The 20266-nt window shown below is 36.3% G+C and overlaps 1 protein-coding gene across 22 annotated transcripts in view; it reads left to right on the top strand.

Moving 5' to 3' along the window:
- The window catches only part of LOC123866996, a 128097-nt gene that overhangs the window by 4691 nt on the left and 103140 nt on the right, over positions 1 to 20266 (top strand). For 4 of the 22 annotated variants that reach the window (XM_045908799.1, XM_045908793.1, XM_045908791.1 and 1 more), the window contains exons 1-9: positions 6563 to 7256; positions 11005 to 11113; positions 12118 to 12265; positions 14482 to 14681; positions 16240 to 16358; positions 16729 to 16859; positions 17605 to 17687; positions 18402 to 18566; positions 20119 to 20249. In XM_045908799.1, the coding sequence (XP_045764755.1) occupies positions 12156 to 12265; positions 14482 to 14681; positions 16240 to 16358; positions 16729 to 16859; positions 17605 to 17687; positions 18402 to 18566; positions 20119 to 20249 (939 nt within the window). In that variant the 5' untranslated portion in view covers positions 6563 to 7256; positions 11005 to 11113; positions 12118 to 12155. Of the gene's footprint in view, positions 1 to 6561; positions 7257 to 11004; positions 11114 to 12117; positions 12266 to 14481; positions 14682 to 16239; positions 16359 to 16728; positions 16860 to 17604; positions 17688 to 18401; positions 18567 to 18697; positions 18750 to 19263; positions 19302 to 19437; positions 19486 to 20118; positions 20250 to 20266 lie in introns of those variants that run through there. The other 18 variants (XM_045908802.1, XM_045908801.1, XM_045908794.1 and 15 more) reach the window with 16 other exon arrangements.

The raw sequence follows: 20266 nt of genomic DNA, 5'->3' as shown, positions 1-20266 counted from the left end.
GACGTTTTTTCGGTCCATTTTTGAAACGTTTATGGCATTATCCTTAGTAATTAATTTATTAATCTAAGATTATAGCGAAAGGGATTCAAGCCAGTTCCGCTCCAACTAAGCACTAAGCATAATATTAGGTCTGAAGTCTAACTAGGTACACTAGTATATTTTCTACTTGCGTTGCGCTAGACACATACACTGTCTAGTGTCTACCCAGACGTATGCTTGTGCGCATGCATCAAACAATTTTTAGCAACATCAGCTTTCCAATATGATTCGAAATAAATGAAATCTAAGTCAAAATAAGTTAATGATGGACAGCGACATTTACATGTAACTTAAGTAATATTTATTCATAAATGCATCTTAAATTTTTTTGTGGTGTAACCACAAATTCATGGTTTTCGGATTTTTTCCTTTACTTTTTTATTTAAAGTTTTTGCTTTTTATTTTTCATTGATCTTAAATATTTTCCAAAAAACCTATAATGTTAAAAATCATAATGATCGTGAAAAACCTTTTCAACGAGATCCCACACGAGGTGGCACGTAATGTGTTTGGATCTACTTTTTCATATTGGGATTTTTTTCTGAATGTTCTGCCACTTTAGTTAAAAGGCCGTCTTTGCACCCTAGCACAAATTGTTTTCCTTTTTGTTTGGATTTTCATATATATGTATTATGTACTATGTTTTGTTGCAATAAATCTTTATACTACTACTGCCACATCTTGCTTCTTCAACAATTAGGACAAATCTAACGACACCTTATTTATAAAAATCGAGCAAGTCATCCCAAAAATTTTTGTTTTCGGTGCACCAAGTGTCACTCCCACGGCCAAGACAAATCTAATGACATTTCATCAACGATGCTACCGACCTGTTTAGACTGTAGGCGATGCTGAACAAATTTTTGTTACAGATGCATGTTATAAAAAACATTCACACACTCGAAAACCATTACCCTCCATCTGGTGCAGTCCGGTAAAAATTAGGTCCGAACCTAGCCCAATTCAGTAGCTTCAACCTGTCTAAGACTTTCACAAAACACAATTTAGGTTAACGTGTGGCCAGGATCCAAGAAATTATATGTATGTTCTGCGCAATATTGCCTAGTTATGGCGTTGCCAAGTAAACCTTGGTAAGTTTGGAATTTGTTGAAAATGTACGTATATAAATAAATAATGCATAATGGACTTCAATTTTATTGCTAGGTCCTTACATTTATTAGTAATCTTGCATCTTAAGTCGGAATTCAAAATTCAAAATATTTTTATCAATTAAACTTTTACAAGCGCTTTTGATTCGTCAAAATAATCTACCACTGAAATGTAGGATGAGCAAATTGGACATAGGCATTTACTTAGATATGCAGTAATAAATCACTACTGGATAAAATCTATCACTATCACTAATATTATAAATGCAAAAGTGTGTTTGTTTGTTGCTTTATCCTTCAATCATGCGCAACGGAGCAACACGACGGATTGACGTGAATTTAACGTGGATATAGTTAAAGACATGGAGAGTGACATAGGCAACTTTATATCACAGAAAGTATTTTTTATACCTATAATACTAAGCTAGTTTTATTATATAAAAGACAAAACGTAAAACAACACTTGTTTTAATTGGGTATGAATCGAACTAAAAGCTCGCAAACATTGGCAAAGGTAAACTTGGAGCTAGGCGACAGTAACACGCGACTGCGACACTGTGCATAGTGCAAATATCGCATGATACGCGCGTCGTGATCTCGTATCTAATCGTAATCTACCGTTAATGTCATATGCCGCTGTCGCATGTCGCCGCTTTAAGAATGCGTACCACAAAGTTTACCATTTATAACTTCCACACCCGTATATCATTTGCCATATTCCATACTTATATTAATTATAAATAAGGCAGTGTGTTAGTCTGTCTGCTAGCTTTTCACGGCCCAACAGTTAAACCGATTTTGAAGAAATTTGATACACGGGATTCTTAAAAACCCATCTGTTTAACCAATTTATATGAAATTCGGTACAGAGGTAGCTTACATACCGGAAATTAAGATAAGCAACTTTTTATTCTGGAAAATCAGAGTTCCCACGGGATTTAAAAAAAATCTAAATCCACGCGAACATCATCTAGTAATTTATCGCAGAATTTATCGGAAGTCGCTGACATCATCTAGTAACTTATATTTAAGTATTTACAAACACAACAAGTTTTGTTTGTAGGTACAGGTAGATACAGTAGGTTTGTACAAAAACTTTTGGTTCGAAAACATGGTGAGTGAAAGAAGTCACTTCACACACCAATTCCAGACAGATTTTGGGTACCTGTAAAAGACTGCAGTTTACAATAATTTGAATTACATATTTTATTTCATTAATAAATATGATAGGACAGCCAACAGGTTTCGGTTCAAGCGATTTTAATAAAATTAAAACACTTTTCCATAGCTTGCGGATTGCGATAAAATGAATACGATAATGAGCTACAAGAATGAAATAAAACAAGATATATTACAAAAATATTATTATTTGTAGTTAAATATTGTAAATTGTAATAAGGCTCTTGCTGGACTAATCTTAAAACTCGCATTTTTATTAAATTAAACAGTATACCTACCTGGCTGCGATTAATTAATACCTCTGTTATTAGTTGCTGGTAGGTACGGAGTTAGTATTATATAAGCATAACCCTATAAAGTTGCAACCCGCGTTCAATACAGCTTTTTAAGCTATTTAGGAATGTAATTTAATTTTAAGTTGTATCTACAAAACTTTGATAACAGTTTGGGTTTTTAATTGAAAATGAAGAAATGCAGTATACGTGTTCCAGGATTTTTAAAAATTCCACCGACTCTAGTGCTAAAATATAGAGGATGAAAGTTTATATGTAAATCCATTATTTTTTGAGTAACATTTATGAAACTTGATACTTCTTTGGTTACCAGTTGCAAATAAACAAACACATTATTTCTCGGTTTTTGAAAATTCTACACGCAAGAGGTTGGGGATTGGTAAATTTTATGGAAGTCCAAAATTATTCAAAAATGAAAGCCAAAATACTAAGAATCATGATTATATCCATGAAACTTAGTATTTGAGCTTTAGGTTTAAAGTAAATGTATAGGTTTTTCAAGATTTTTCGAAATTCTAAGGGCAAGATTGGGAAAATTTAAAGGGACTTTCACAAGCAGGTGAAGCAGAAATATACAAACAGATGTCATTTAGGGGTGGTGTTTCCAAATCAATGTCTTTATTGATGATTACAAAGACCCATGATTATTGTAATGATTTTTGACGTCAACTTTGAACTTTTTAGGGTCCTAGCATAATTTTGTAATAAATGATCTAAGAAAACAATGAATATTATGTATTCTAAATTAAACTAATAAATATACACTCATCTCGTAGATAGATAGCTGATACACAAAGTATCTTGGTGACTTATCGAGAAGGCTTGAAGTCGCTCAACAAGCTATTAAGTGCTCTACGTATCTGTATGATCGGAAGTGAAACAAGGAAATACGATGAAGTGCAAGAGCACTGCTAAATCGTTTATGTAATCAGCAATCTCGCTCACAGCTAGATTCTCCAAATATAATAACTTCAAAGTAGGACCGTAATCTTCTGTAAAATATAGATACCTATTTAAAGAAATGTTTTTTTGAATATCGTCGTAGGTACAAGTTTTGAGGCTGCAAAAGAGAAATTCAAAAATATTTAAAGCCAGCTTGTGGCTTCTACGATATAATATCAAGACTCTACCACCAGTTTGTAAAGCATGTTCTACTGAGAACTGCCAGTAATTTTCAAGCAGCATGATTTTCCTTTTAGATCTCAATGTGCAGTTATTTATTAATATATTTTCATATGTTATATGGTATTTTTAACCCCCGACCCAAAAAGAGGGGTGTTATAAGTTTGACATGTGTATCTGTGTATCTGTCTGTGGCATCGTAGCGCCTAAACGAATGAACCGATTTTAATTTAGTTTTTATTGTTTGAAAGGTGGCTTGATCGAGAGTCTTCTTAGCTATCATCCAAGAAAATCTGTTCAGCCGTTTGAAAGTTATCAGCTTTTTTCTAGTTACTGTCGGTTTTCTAGTTACCTTCACTTGTCGGGGGTGTTATAAATTTTTAATTTACGCTTGTTATTTTTAAATATAGAATTATGCAATTGACAAACAGTGTGTAGTATAAACATCCCGTGTCCTGTGAAACGCTGAGTCATTTCTAAAAGTTAGTTTACCATGTTGTCTAACTCCATATTTTATGTCTTCAATCAGTCAAACACTCACCGTCCTATCGTAAACAAATTCCACGATTGGTCTTGGAACCAGTCTTTGCTTATTTGTAAGCAACAGGTCATCTTTCTAGAGTCCTTTCTCTCGTAGTGCTTCTTTGTTTCGGCAATCTCAGATTATAACTTTCTATTCTTCTCCCGGCCAGGAGATGAATCGGGACTGCTAGTAAGAGGAGCGTCAGCAGACTTCGTTTTGTATGCGCAGCGTGATCTTAGCGCTATCATTCTCTGAGTACTTACCACTGTCTTCCTAGATATTTTCTTGTCCATGGCAGTTAATCATACTGTTGAAGCGTATATTACAGTATTCTGCATTGCTAGGCTAAAATCCTTCGTTTTTTTGTGTTGGGTCCACGTGTATTTAGAAAAAATTTTAGCTTTCCATATATTGCCTATATAGTTTTTTTAGTTTTTTCCACACACTGCCTTTACGTGTTTACTGAAATTTAGGTTTGAATCCTAAGGTCACTCCTAGGTAAGTGACGGTTTAGGTGACTTTTACAGGCTAGCCCATGACTGCCATCTCACTTGGTGGTAGGTCACAATACAATTTGAGATGATACCATGAGTATGGTAGATTTATTATCGTACCATTGATAGGTGTCATGCGGCATAGTACCGAAGCATTAAATCCTTGACGGGACGACGTTGCTGGTAGGGTCGTAATTAGCTATTAATAAATAATTTATTTATAAACAACTGCACGAAAAAATTGCATAAAGGCAATCAAGTAAGGAGTCATTTTAGATTAAATATATTAGTAGATCTTCATGATAGAAGCAACCATACAAACTAGTGGCAGTAGTAGCACAGGTTGTAGATAGAACTAATATTAACAATTTAAGTTTTTAGGGTTCCGTACCTCAAAATGAAAAACGGAACCCTTATAGGATCACTTTGTTGTCTGTCTGTCTGTCTGTCCGTCCGTCCGTCCGTCGTGACTGTCAAGAAAACTTATAGGGTACTTCCCGTTGAACTAGAATCATGAAATTTAGCAGGTAGGTAGGTCTTATAGCACAAGTATAGAAATAAATCTGAAAACCGTGAATTTGTGTTTATATAATTAAAAAATAAATAAAATGTTTTCAATTTTCAAAGTAACATAACTATACCAAGTGGGGTATCATATGAAAGGGCTTAATACCTGTACATTCTAAAACAGATTTTTAGTTATTTTTAAGCATTTTTGATTTATCGTGCAAAATGTCCAAAAAAATACCCAAGTACGGAACCCTCGGTGCGCGAGTCCGACTCGCACTTGACCGGTTTTTATCACCTAGATACAACATACCTAAGTTTATTACGTGTTTTCTTGAAATGATATTCCTTTTATCATAAGTAGGATTATCTACTTAGCGGAAAATTCAATAATATTTGAATGAATACATTTATTACGGAGCTTGATACCAAATTTTCAAAGATATTTTGTGAAGTCTTTTAACGCTACGAGTAAAATGTTGGAATGGTGGCGTGATTATATAAGCATGTGCACCTTAGATTTATCATTAATTTAGTAACCTAATTTTCAATACAAACTGTATATGTATACTGCAGTAAGTTTAGATACTACATACGAGTACATATTTAGGTACTAGATTAAGTTTCTTTTATTAGTGATACCTACATCTCTTAGATAATATTATAATGTCTGTATGAGATACATTGACTTAAAAGCGTAATTTGATCTAGGTACTCAATTTCCTATTAGACAAAACCTATGCTATGAGTTCAAGTGAAAGAAAAACTTAAATTGAGTATTAACTATAGTAGTCGTAGTGAAAAATATATTTAGAAGAAAAAGAATTGCAATTTTTTAAATCCTTGAAGCCATAATGTCGGGATGATATGATTTTTTTGTCATGTGCTTTTATGTGGTAGAAAGAAGCTTAATTTGCTTCTGACAAATTAAAATTATTAAACACTCGCAAGTTGTGTCATAGTCTAGAATGAACTATTAAATCACTCGGCGAGCCACTGTAAGCATCCAACAGTCATGGACCAAAATCGAATGTCTCGGGCAGAATGCGCGCGCATCCCTCACCTCACACCGCACCGCTCCGAACGCCCATTGATGATCTCCTTAATCTCAACATATTTTATGAACATTATATTCGTATGCTGTAAGATTTTTTGTGGTAGTAGTATAAAATTATTTATTTTATAATAATTATATTATTTTATTATAGGTTATTAATTAAAATGTATTAGCTGCAAGGATACGCTATAGATGGAAGCAGCGTAGAATGTTTCAGTAACAATTGTTCGACAGCGATTATTCAGCAGCATTGGGCGCTGGCCGTCGTATTCGCTAGGTTTGGGCGTCGCTGCGTCTCGGCTCTCGGCGGGCGGACGGTGCGCGGCGGCGGCCGGCGAGCGTGCGCGACAGCGCCGCCACGCACGCTCGCCTCGCGACCCAGTCCGCTCTGACGTTGTACCAAGTCACCGGTGTCACCGTGTGGAACGGCTCGCTAGCCTGTGCCACCGCAGGATAAATTGTGCGCATTTTAGCAATACATCGGTGTTCGTGATAGGTGGTAGAGCAGGTAGTTTCCGGGAACTGGTGGCGTCAGAGTAGGCGAGGCCGCGGCGGAGCGCGTGGCGCGGGCAGCCCTCGCTGCGGAGCGAGGCTCCGAGCAGCTGGCGGTGTTTACACGCCGCGCCTGCAGCCGCGAGCCGCGCCGCCCGTGCGCTTGCTCGCTGTAACATACACCCCTCATATACTATTCGGTGCTGCGAATTTTTAACTTAACGAAGCTACTTCGGAGGTATTTCATCCTTATAAAACCCGTATCTCCACAGTGAGCACAATTGTAGCGCACATTGTCACAGTGTCACGAACCGTTCAGCATAAGCATCGAAACCGAATTGCCATAGTTCATTCGAGTGATATCACAAGTATATAAATATGGGTGCAAAAGAAAGCGTGGAGGCTGCTAAATTTTCTGCGCAAAATTGGAACAATTTCGAGGTTCGTAGTATCTTTAAATTAATTTGCACTTGGAGTGTTTGTATCCCCTTCGTCCTCGTATTTTTGTAATGTGGGCATCAAATGTTAAATAAAGTGACATAACTTGAATTAAAATATGAATTGTATGCACAGTAAAGCAATGCAACCCTATGCATGTACACACGTTTGATAAAAAAATGATGATTAAATATTTAATAACCATGTGTCTAAAATGGTGGTCGGCGCACATTATTGGATTTTGTATTGATTCACTTTGTCTAAAATCGTTGTTTAAAAAAATTAAATAACTAAGCAAATTCACCCAGAGTTATTTATTTGTATGTTTCAAAATTTTCACCCCTTTACACCCAGACCTTATATTATTTCAAGAATATTTTGTATTTCGCTAATTATAACTAAATGTGAACCTACACCGACTCAATTAATGCAGATACGTGAAAATGGCACCTACAAAATATAGTATCAGTACATGCTTTTCATCTGAATTAAACCCTTGTATTGACATTGCGTGAACGCAATGAAAATTGCTTATTTTCTAAATCTTACAAACAAACATGATACTACTATAGATAGGTACAAATTATTTCCAATACTAGTTCAGTTCTAGACCTCATATATCCTCATATAGAGCACCTTTACATAGTAAAGGTAGAAATAGTGTGGCCAATTTTAAACAGCGAAGCCAACTAGGTTGACCCACATATAGCTACATAGACTTTAATGCTACGAGTATTAGGTAAATACCTATCACTGAGATCGAAATACGCCTCTTGAATTTTAATTGCTGTTCGAAAGCATTGACTTAGACACGATATCAATATTATTAGAAATATACCTACTTACACTTTTGAAATAAATTCAAGATATTAGTCTCCCAAAATTATAATATTACAGATTATTATTATAGCGATTCTTAGAAACCTTATTATTAGATTAGCAAAATCAGGCACATGATGAATCATTTCTTTGAAATTGTCAGTAGAGGTACTTAGAAGTACTGTTCAGTATTTCACTAAGTTGCCAACATGCTTGATATTTCGAACAAAACTACAGTAGGCAAGGTAATATCAGAATACAACCTACCGAAGGATTCAAATTCCATATTGGAGTGATTATGCAGTATACCTCAATAGATGTAAATAAGCTTATTTGGTAGTAAATATTTATAGATACTTATCTATAAGCAAACATACAAATGCAGGTGTCTAGTGAAGAATTTCAATATTTATAGTTCAAAATTGCTAAACGTACCTAGTACATATTTTAGTGACATACCTATATGCACATCGATAGTTTTTTGAATTAAGTATCTTTTACATACATTAGTGGATTAACCCTAGGCACATGAGGAGCTAGCCTCAAGCCTCCGATTCTAGGGGCCCTCAACGTTTTGGACTACTTAAACGTTATAACTAAAGTCCTCCGAAAAATTATAGAATAAAAAGTTGACAGAACAAAACCATAGATTCTGTAAAATTAAAGAAAATATTTCACGTTCACTTCACTTTCGATTATATATCGCGACAAAGTTATTCTTTTCTATTCATTTTTGAATGCAATAAGCATATTATTAAGTATCTGGATAATGATTTCCTCTTAGTTTTTACTATTAGAGTATCGTTTGTGAAAATCAACTAAAAAAAATTGCGTTCGCTTTATTCACGATTATATTTCATTAAAAATAATTTAATTTATTCGTTTTCAAATCTATTAAGTACAATAGTTAACAATTAGATCCTACTTTCCTGCTCGCTTTTACTGTGTATAAGATCGTTTCTGTAAAAAAAAGAAAAAGATTTTACTCGCTCCTGATTACTTTGTAAATATTTATTTGATAAAAACTTTTCTATTTCTATTAAGGTAAAAAATAAATAAATAATAAAATATGTATAAAATTCTTCATTAAGACAGTAAATTATTTATCAGTCTAAATCAGTCTAAAAAATCTCAGGTACAACCTGAGATTTTTTATCTCTGCTTATTTTGGTGATTACAAAAATATAATAAAATATTACATAGTATTTTTAGCAGCGATAATTTAGGGGGCCTCCAGATCGGGTAGCGCCTCGAGCTTCTGAAAAGCATGAACCGACATTGATTTATGTTTACTTAACGCATTTTTTATTTACAACTTGAGAAGGTAGTCTGTTAGTACATCTAGACTATAGTATAGTATAATATAGTAAAATATCGGAGATATAGAGGATATCAGCTGATTTGTGTGAATGGAATATGAGTCACCGCGTTAGAAACCTTGCTTGACTTGATTTTTCCGTTTGAAAAGTATATATAGTAGGTTATATTATTTATTTAATTAGTGGATACTTACAAGCATCTACTTAGGGAATTTAAGTTTTGTCATGCATGATCATTTCATATTACATAAAAACATAACTAACAATAAAATTAATTATTAGCAATAACTAAAAGATTATCGACGCCCCATTACGATATTTTTTGTACTATTCTAATATTGTAACAGGATTGCAAATTCTAGAGAATTCTACACATTAAATTATTAAATAATGAATATCGTAGTGCGGTGATTTTTTCAAATGCATGTTTTTTGTGTAATTTACTAAACCTTAGTAAAGCAACAGCGTTTAAATAAATCTATGATCTCAAAAAATTATAATTAATGTTTATTTTTATTGTAACCGAAATTCTACTAAAGAAGTTATAGTACTGGTACAATAAAAAATATTAAAATTTTCAAAAAAAAAAATAATAAATTAAAAATTAAATTATAATCGTTATTTATGATACAAGTGCACTATGATGAAAATAACAATCGAAGCGTGAATTTTTATATGAGCTACATATGAGAATATTGTAATAGAGCCAAATATGTAATTTTCTATGCGCATGTGTATCATATAACGTTTTACAATACATTTGAATGTAAAAGCAGTAAAAAACTGGATAAGATAATTAATTGTTTTTAGATTGTTTAAAAATGACAGTTTTTGAGATGTTGTTGGACAGTAATGGACGCTTTACTAATCATCCCATCCACCCACCGATTACTTCATACATCAATACTTGATTACTTACATCCATAATATATCAATTTGAATTCATGTTTCATGTATGAATATTCATATATGATATTTAAAAAAAAATATTTCAGACACTATGCCCATAATTAATTCAGTTTGCCTTATTGATTTAAAATAAGTAAATTAACAAATAAAAATCGTGCACGGGATTTCATTCTTGAAAATAAGTTATTAAGAGATTGTTAAGTCATGTAGAAACGGAGTTTTAAAATTATTCTTTTGTACTAACTAGGTACTTGGTACTATAAGAACACCGCTATAAAGATGGTAGCTCGTGTCCAAAATAGCTGCAGTTGTATCATATTGTGGCATCCATTATATCATATATTATCGCACTAGTGTGGCAATCAATATTGTCGCATGGCTTTGTAGAATAGTAACTGTGCAATAATATTTTTACCGCCCTAGGGGGTAAGAGTCTAAGTTACAAGTAAAGTTAATAATTAAAATTACTAGTATACAAGCAAATGTATTGTAAATAATTTATTATTACCTTCTATGAATGTATATTTTCAGTGAATGGTTTGCTATCATTTTAACACAATATATCTGTATCAGAATCGAAAAATTGCAGGTTTCTGTTCACCATATATTGGATCAGACCTAGCGTCTGTCTACGTAAAAAAAAAATTGTATTTAAAAAATGTTGTTGATTTTTTAAATCATATTAAAGTTAAGCATGGTTACAGCATGGAGTGAAACACCACTATAAGCACGGCACTCAGCGCTCGCAGAGCCTTAACCGTGGACACTCGCTCTCGCGCTCCGATGGCACCTGGTGACATCACGGGACCACGGGTATTTATAAAAATTATTGATCAACCCATTTCCGCCCCACTACTGAGTACGGGTCTCCTCCGTTCACACACCTTTGAGAACATGGAGAACTCTCAGACATGCAGGTATCCTCACGATGTTTTCCTTCACCGTTAAAGCAAGTGACATTTAATTGCTTAAAACGCACATAACTGAAAAGCTAGTGGTGCGTGCCCGGGATCGAACCCCCGACCTCCGATTAGGAGGCGGACGTTCTAACCAATAGGCTACTATCACAGCTTATAAAAATTATATTATTATTTATTTTATTCATGCGAAAGTGTGTCTGTCTATCTGCTAGCTTTTCACTGCCAATCTGCCCAGTCCCCATCGTCAAAATTGGTTCAATTTTGACGATTGGGACTTTTGGTCCCAGATAATCAATGTATTCCCATGACAATGCATCAAGAAGGATGTGTATGAATACCAGCTAAAGGATTACTTAATTTCCCCCTGGGCTCCACACTCTCAAAGGCCTTAATCCCCGTTGCCCCCTAAGGCCTCTACTCCTACTCGGGTATTTTTGCACTCCGAGAAGTGGCACGCGAAGACAGTGTGATTTTCTTCGTACCCCATGAACAACCTTGAAACTTACTTTCTTTGCGAACTAAATACTCGTAACTAGTTTTCTTCGCAAACTTTTTCAAATTTTTTAAGGTTACGAAGGATGCCAACGGGACCCTATTACTAAGACTCCGCTGTCCATCCGCCTGCCCGTCCGTCTCTGTTAGCGGGCTTGTATCTCGTGAACCGTAATAGGTAGAGAGTTGAATTTTTCACAGAATGTGTATTTCTGTTGTCGCTATAATAACAAAATAGTTAGAATTTCGAAATGATGGCAGTGAAAATTAGAAAAAAATAAGAAGTGTGTTCTAAAAAAAATAAGAAATTTCTTGTACGAAGATACGGAGCCCTTCGTGTGCAAGCCCAATTCACACTTGACCGATTTTTAATGAAGTCGTTTTCAAGTATGTGTATGTATGCAGGCAGCGTAGTAACGTGCGCCGAGTGCGGCCAGCGCACGATGGGCAACAAGCTGTCATCCTGTTCGTGCGCGCCCATTCTCCGCAAGGCGTACCGCTACGAAGATAGCCCGTGGCAGAACTCCCGCCGACGTGATGGCCATCTATTGAGGTATCAGTTCACTGCTAATCCTTTTCTATTCAATAGTCATGTCTAATTGTCACAAAATACATAAAACGCGTTTCGTAAGATTTTTTATTATTATGGCGAAATATATCACTGAGCTCCTAAATTCCATTTTAATTTTGTTTTATTTCCAAAATGGCGCATTCACACCTCAGTTTAATTTTAGTATTTATCATTCTTTCAAGTATCGCTAAGGAAGACAATTTATATCTGTTTAATTATTTAAATTCTACTTAGTAAAATGTCAACAATATAATATCATCGTCATCATGATCATCATCGCCAGCCCAGTACTGACACGGGTCTCCTCTCAGAATGGCCATAGTCTGCCGCGCTGAAACCCACTTTTTAGAAAACTTATAACTGCTCAGTATTTTCAACAATAAATTTATTCTAATAAATAATGATAGATACTATTTGTATTAATAGACGATAGACGAAAATAGCATTTAGTAGGTGCGGGTAAGAGCATTTCGTAGCATATCGTAGCATGTCGTAGCAGTCCACCTCTCCCTGCTACAACTCTTTTCGCGCATGATGTTCTTTCATTGTGTATTATATTATATCTACCAGTATGCAGCTCACTAACGTTGATAGAATTCGAGCGTTGAAACAAAATATCGTCATTGAGCCTAATGATACTTGATTTAAAGTTACCTTCTAGTTCAATACTTTTAATTTCACTCCGTTTCCGCTTGGAGTGCTGGTTGTAGAAATATGGACAAACTCGAGCGTTAAAACAAGACATCGAAGATTCATTTTACTGAAGTGTTTCGATGCTCGAATACTATCAACGAAAATATTATATATATTCGAGCATCGAAAATGGTGAGATGTAAAATATCATACTAACGCTCCGGCTACTCGCTCCGTCTTGCCTACGCAGTTAAAATTGCACAGGCAAAACCGAGAACTGCGCAGTCCAATCTTTAGCCGGTTTTTTAACTGCGTGGGATTCCATCTTGCCGTCCACGCGCACGCACTTAACTGCGCAAACTGGCTTGTCCAGGTAAGCTCTCAGGTAAGACGGAGCGTGTAGCCGGAGCTTTAGATTTCAGTTCTAAATTGTTATTTTAGGTCACTATCGTCTATAATCAGGTTTACTCTCTTTAAAACATCATTTAGGGAAAGGAAGTTCTTCGTATAATTAACTTCAAGATTTCGTGCCATATTTTTTGTAAATATGTTTACCTTAACATAATATAAAACGAGAAGTTTGCAAAATTTAAATTAGGTTTTTTAAATTTATTTTTATAATCCATAATTGGTTAAAAAATGTGCATTAATTTTACCAAAGTATGTGTAATTCGAGTTTTATAGCAGTTTTGTTTTGATCCGTTGCAAACTACTCGTTCTTCGAATACTTGGTTTTATTTCAAGTTGAATATTATTTCTAGTAGGATACTCATTTGTATGATGACGTTTTGTACATTGCTACTTTGGTTACACCATTTCTGCTATGCATGTTCTCTACTAAATTATGTATAGAATTTCCCATGTGGCTTGCACGCAATCCCTGAAGAGACAACTGGGTCATACGCGATACAAAATAATGATTGAATAATGAAGTGAATGTCCTGCAACTTTAGCGATTTGCGCAATGATATCACACATTTTTAAGGAACTCAATTTTTAAGTAGATTACAATGAATCTAGAGTCCTTTATACTAGGAATAAACTTCAATTTATTTAGGTATTTGATTCGCATAAATGTAGAGTTTGACTTATTATGACCAATCCAATCCCCCTATTGGCCCACAACTGAGCACGGATCCTCTTAGGAATGGGAAGGGCTTAGGCCATGTCCGCCACGTTGGTCAAATGCGTATTGGCAAACTTCACGCATCTTTGAGAATTTTATGGAGAACTCTCAGGCGTGCAGGTTATTTCACGATTTTATACTTCACCGTTAAAGCAAGTGATATTTAATAGCTTAGAACGCACGGAACTTCAAAAAGTTAGAGGTGCATGCTGGGATCGAAACCTCAATCTCCCCAATTGAAGATCAACGTCTTAACCACTAGGCTATGTGGTAAATTATTTTTTGAAAAAGTTTACTGAAAATCAAATTAATTATATTCTATTCTATCATCGTTCTATAACATAATGTGGTATTGGATTACAAAAAATAATTTCTTAATATGATTTATTCAAAACAATCATCTGCTTGGGAACAATGCAGGTCTTTAATATATAGTCAGTCGTGTATCTTCCAGGCTCTGGGCCGAGGTGTTCCACGTGTCAGCCAGTGGCGCCGGCACCGTGAAATGGCAGCAGGTGTCCGAGGACCTGGTCCCAGTGAACATCACTTGCATACAGGACTCGCCGGAGTGCGTGTTTCACATCACCGCCTACAACTCGCAAGTCGACAAGATACTGGACGTTAGACTATTGCAGCCTGGTACGTTTTATAACAGCACTAGATGATGCCCGCGACTTCGTCCACGTAGATATAAGTTTTTAAAAACCCCGCGGGAAATCTTTGTCTATCCGGGATAAAAAGTAACTTATGTGTTAACACAGAGCTTAAGTTATCTCGATTTCGAATTTCAGCCAAACCAGTTCATTTATTGTGGCGTGAAGGAGTAACAAACGTACGAACTTTCACATCCACACTAATAATACCATAAATGTAAAAGTGTGTCTGTCTATCTGTTTGTTGCTAGTTTATGGCCCATCCGTTTAACCAATTTTGATGAAATTTAGTACAGAGCCAGCTTATATCTCGGGGAAGGATATAGGGTTTCGGAAATCAAAGATCTCCCACGGGCTTAAAAATCCATCCGTTTAATCTATTTAGACGAAAGGTAGAGAAAAAGTTTGCATCCCGGAGATGGACATAGGACATATTATTATCCCGAAAAATTAAAGGATTCCCACGGGATTTTCAAAATCTAAATCCACGCGGAGAAATATGGGCATCATCTAGTAATCAATTTTTTATTATTATTGACACTTATTTATATAATACTATAAATGACTTTTTAAATGCATTTTACCTATAGCATTAGTTACAAGCATTTGTTTGCAAACATTGTACGATGAAAAACATGGCATTGCTTTAATACCTGCAACATCAATCAAAGCATTTTTTTCCTGGCAATATAGTAGTAAATTTTACGAGCTTTGAAAGTAGCAATGGCCGCCGCCTCTCTAACCCAGTTTTAAATTTACACTAGATGGTGCACGGATAATTGACCGAAATTCGCATATACGGGAAACAGAATATTGAAGCATTTTTTAAATGGTACAATGAATATCAAAGCGCGCCAGCTAGGCGATAGTCATGAAAAGGTGCCTTATTATTTTTTAATGAGCATAGTTATTTCATAGATTACGAATAAGTACCTACAGCCAAATAGGGCAGTCTTTATTATGTTGTATTTACTATGCTGACTTAGTCAATTGGGGCATGTACTTACAGGCATAGCCTAACGCGGGCTTTCGCTCATAGGTTTTCTATATGTACCTATTATGGACTCTGGAGCTGATGACGTGTGGGCTTGATTCTTAAGAATCACGATGCAATTCTCAGCTTTTCTGGAGTAAAAGTAGCCTATGCCGCTCTTCAGGCCTTTAAGTATACTAGTAGTATTACTAGTATTTTATCATTTACATAATCTTCTATTGTGTATAATATGCTTTTTCCAGGAACATACTTTTAATAGATTTTTTAAACTTGTGTAAAGGCTAGTCCCAAATAGATTGCGGTATTCAGTTATAAAACGTTATACTCATTCCCACAATCGACTTTCGTACTTTCCTGAGGCGGACCGTAGGAGTCGGAAGCTTAATACGGTTTCTAGTTTTCATATTATGTACCTAATTATATCACCATTTTTTTTGTAACTATTGTTACATTTATTGTTTATTTAAGAATGATTTTATCGTCAAGCGCAAGCCTATCACACAGTTAAATAAAAGTAAAGAATAAACTTTCTGCTTGATGTTCTTTTCAGGTACTCGCATTGGACAAGCTTCTGAATGCTTCGTCTACTGGAAAGATCCAATGACTAATGACACCTGGGGGCTCAACTTTACCTCGCCTATAGACGCCAAGCAATTCCGAGAATGCTGCGTAAGTTGCTTTATATTATAGTTTCATCATTTTTCATATACATCAAACCAAACGCTAGGATGTTAAAGACTGCAAAATTTTGCTTTTGAAATACTTAAAAATAAAAAACAATATCAATACTGAGGAGAAATGCGGTACACTTAGTTACACTAGAAATGCTGGTGTCGCAATTTTTCAAAGTCAAGTACGCATGTAATCATAATAAGATACTATATTACTCATGAGATAGCATTATCATAACTCTCTACCGATATCCACATATCATTAATATCCAGCTAAACCAGAATAATAAGGAGGAAATAAATACTTGAAGGGAAAATAGAAAATTCATAATAACCATTACCAAGATGCTGCCATTTTATGATTTTAGTCACCATCATTCAAATTCTCACGTAAGGCATCCTCGAGCTACAGCTTGAAGTTGGAACCGCCGGGCAGCAAGCAGAAATTCAAGACCAAAAGGAAACCAGTCTCCACGCCGGCCAGTCCTAATCGATCAAGGTATTCTGTAACATATTTCGATATTAACTTTAAAAAAAATCAAAGTTCAAATCATTTATTCAAATTGGGTGCCATTGTACACTTTTTGATTGTTAAATTAAGGAATTTGTACGATAATAACGTGTGATAATTATTATTAACTAGAGGATGCCCGCGACTTCGTCCGCGTGGATTTAGATTTTTATAGATCCCGTGGGAACTGTTTGATTTTCCGGGATAAAAAGTTGCGTATTACAGGGACGCAAGCTCATATAAGCTAACCCTGTACCAAATTTCGTCAGAATTGGTTACACTATTGGGCCGTGAAAAGGTAGCAGACAGACAGACAGACAGACAGACAGATAGACAGACAGACTCACTTTCGCTTTTATAATATTAGTGTGGAAGTATGGATTACGTAAACGTAAAAGTAAAGCTTCCGAACGGTGCCAAAGATAATCAAATCCGCTCAGTGAAGATTTCATGAAGATTATCGCAGATGGAGGACATTTTTGACATTATGGCTAAATAACTAACTGTAATCTCTAAACTAAATTTCACGCAAGGAGCATTATGAAAGAGTTAGCATTACAATTAGACCTTGGCATATTTGTTTAGAGATTGGGTACAACAGAATCAGTCACATTATCGATACAATATACTTAATAAGTAAAGGCGGCCTTTTTAGTATCTAGAATAAAAATAAATTAAATTCAAATATATTATATTTTAAGATAGAAAAACTTATGATTGATTTTTAATACAGCCTAACATATGGTCGTGAACCTCAGTGCACCTGCATGACACAAGAACAATATGCCAGATTAAGAGCTCAAGATCCACGATATCGTAAGTATTAACAACTTATTTAAACTAGTTAGTTTAAATTTAAGTAGCTCTATACCGATAAATAAAACCATACTTCATACACTTTGACTTTGGTTTAATATACAGAGAACACTGGAATTCATAGCCAGGGTAGGAGCTCGTTTAGGGGGCCATTATGACTACATAATATACCCTTAATGCATTGCATAGGTAAGGGTTGAAAATGACACTTTTTGTCGGAAATTAAAGAAACCCCCTATCTTGGCTATGAATTCCAGTGTTAGACCTTCCAATGTTAGTAGGTAGGTACAATCAAATTCGAGTTACGTTATTTAACATTATGCATTGGCAGCAAGTGCTTATTTCTCACAGATCTGCGAATTTCTAAAAAAAGCATTTAAGAAACTCGCCAGAATGGAAAATTTATTGATTAGATACGTTAGATACATTCAAGAAAGAAATTGCATTCCTACGATTGTATAAGGTACCTACGTAGTTTATTGTCGACATTATGATCTCCTGATTTCCGGAGAGATCGTTTAGATTAATTAAGCCTCTTCAAAATAATTCCCGGACAGCTAGTTTTTGATCTAGACCTTGATTCACTGTTCCACACAAAATATCAAAAGCGAGCGGGCATCAGCTAGATATCTACTTATAAGGTGAGATATAAACGTCTATAAGTAGGCGATAGAGTTTGACTACCGAGGAACATGTATGTTATTTTTGAACTAGGCTCCTCCACTCTGCCGCGTACAACTACACGTGCCATTGAAACAGATGCGGGCGCTGCCGGCGGCACGACTGGACGATCGGACAAAGTTGCAGCCGCTACCTCCTCTACATCACTCTACGACAACGTCACTGGCTCGCAGCCGACGAACCAAGCGCCGCCAAAACGTAAGATATCTTTTTGTACTAGGCTTCTCCACTCTGTCGGGAACAACTACACGTGCCATTGAAACAGATGCGGGGCTGCCAGTGGCACGACCGGACAATCGGACAAAGTTGCGGCCGCTGCCCATACGTCACTCTACGACAACGTCACTGGCTCGCAGCCTACGAACCAAGCGCCGCCAAAACGTAAGATATCTTTTTGTACAAGGCTTCTCTACTCTGCCGTGTACAACCACACGTGCCATTAAAACAGATGTGGGCGCTACCAGCGGCACGACCGGACAATCGGACAAAGTTGCGGCCGCTGTCCATACGTCACTCTACGACAACGTCACTGGCTCGCAGCCTACGAACCAAGCGACGCCAAAACGTAAGATATCTTTTTGTACAAGGCTTCTCTACTCTGCCGTGTACAACCACACGTGCCATTAAAACAGATGTGGGCGCTACCAGCGGCACGACCGGACAATCGGACAAAGTTGCGGCCGCTGTCCATACGTCACTCTACGACAACGTCACTGGCTCGCAGCCGACGAACCAAGCGCCGCCAAAACGTAAGATATCTTTTTGTACAAGGCTTCTCTACTCTGCCGTGTACAACCACACGTGCCATTAAAACAGATGTGGGCGCTACCAGCGGCACGACCGGACAATCGGACAAAGTTGCGGCCGCTGTCCATACGTCACTCTACGACAACGTCACTGGCTCGCAGCCGACGAACCAAGCGCCGCCAAAACGTAAGATATCTTTTTGTACAAGGCTTCTCTACTCTGCCGTGTACAACCACACGTGCCATTAAAACAGATGTGGGCGCTACCAGCGGCACGACCGGACAATCGGACAAAGTTGCGGCCGCTGTCCATACGTCACTCTACGACAACGTCACTGGCTCGCAGCCGACGAACAAAGCGCCGCCAAAACGTAAGATATCTTTTTGTACTAGGCTTCTCCACTCTCCCAAAAAGCTACTCAAAAAAATGTTCTGACGAGCTTGATGCCAGGATTAACTAACACAAAAAGTAATATTAGTCATTTAATATGGCTAATATTCTTTAAAAAAAAAAAAAAATTAATAGAGTCTTTGAGTTACGCCTATAGTCCTTATTTCTCGTTGATAGGTTGATAGCTCGTTGCTACCTCAGGAAAAAGCGGCCAAGTGCGACTCAGACTCGCGCACTGAGGGTTCCGCACTTGGGTATTTTTCTAACATTTCGCACAATAAATCAAAAAAAAAAAACTTTTAAAAAAAAATTGTTAAAACATATATCGCGAACTCACGATATTAAGAACTTGTGACTTGATAACCTCACGAGCTCATGACATCACGCTCTCTTTGTAACACCCTAAAGATTACCCTAGCTAGTTCACCTAAATCTAAGGTAAAATATATATCTAAGATTTCATTACAGTGTGCGCACTGCAGTTTCTTCGTTTTACAGCATGATTCTAAAGTCATGTCACATAAAGTAAAATAGTGATGCGTGGAAGGCCATAGTACGACTTCAAAAAGATGTCAGAAACCACAATTAAACCTAATGAATATCTTTTTTTCAGCGGCAGCACGTCAAACGGAGACGCAACCACCTTCACGTCCTCCAAAGTCACAAGAGACTTCGACTATGACTACAAATACCTCGACAGCTCCAAAAACCGTTACTGCCTCAGTGGGAACACATGGCACAAATGTAAGTTACACACGGCT

Source organism: Maniola jurtina, chromosome 7 (genome assembly GCF_905333055.1).
Source record: "Maniola jurtina chromosome 7, ilManJurt1.1, whole genome shotgun sequence".
NCBI classification, from domain to species: domain Eukaryota; kingdom Metazoa; phylum Arthropoda; class Insecta; order Lepidoptera; family Nymphalidae; genus Maniola; species Maniola jurtina.
This window is presented reverse-complemented; position numbering and strand designations above follow the sequence as displayed.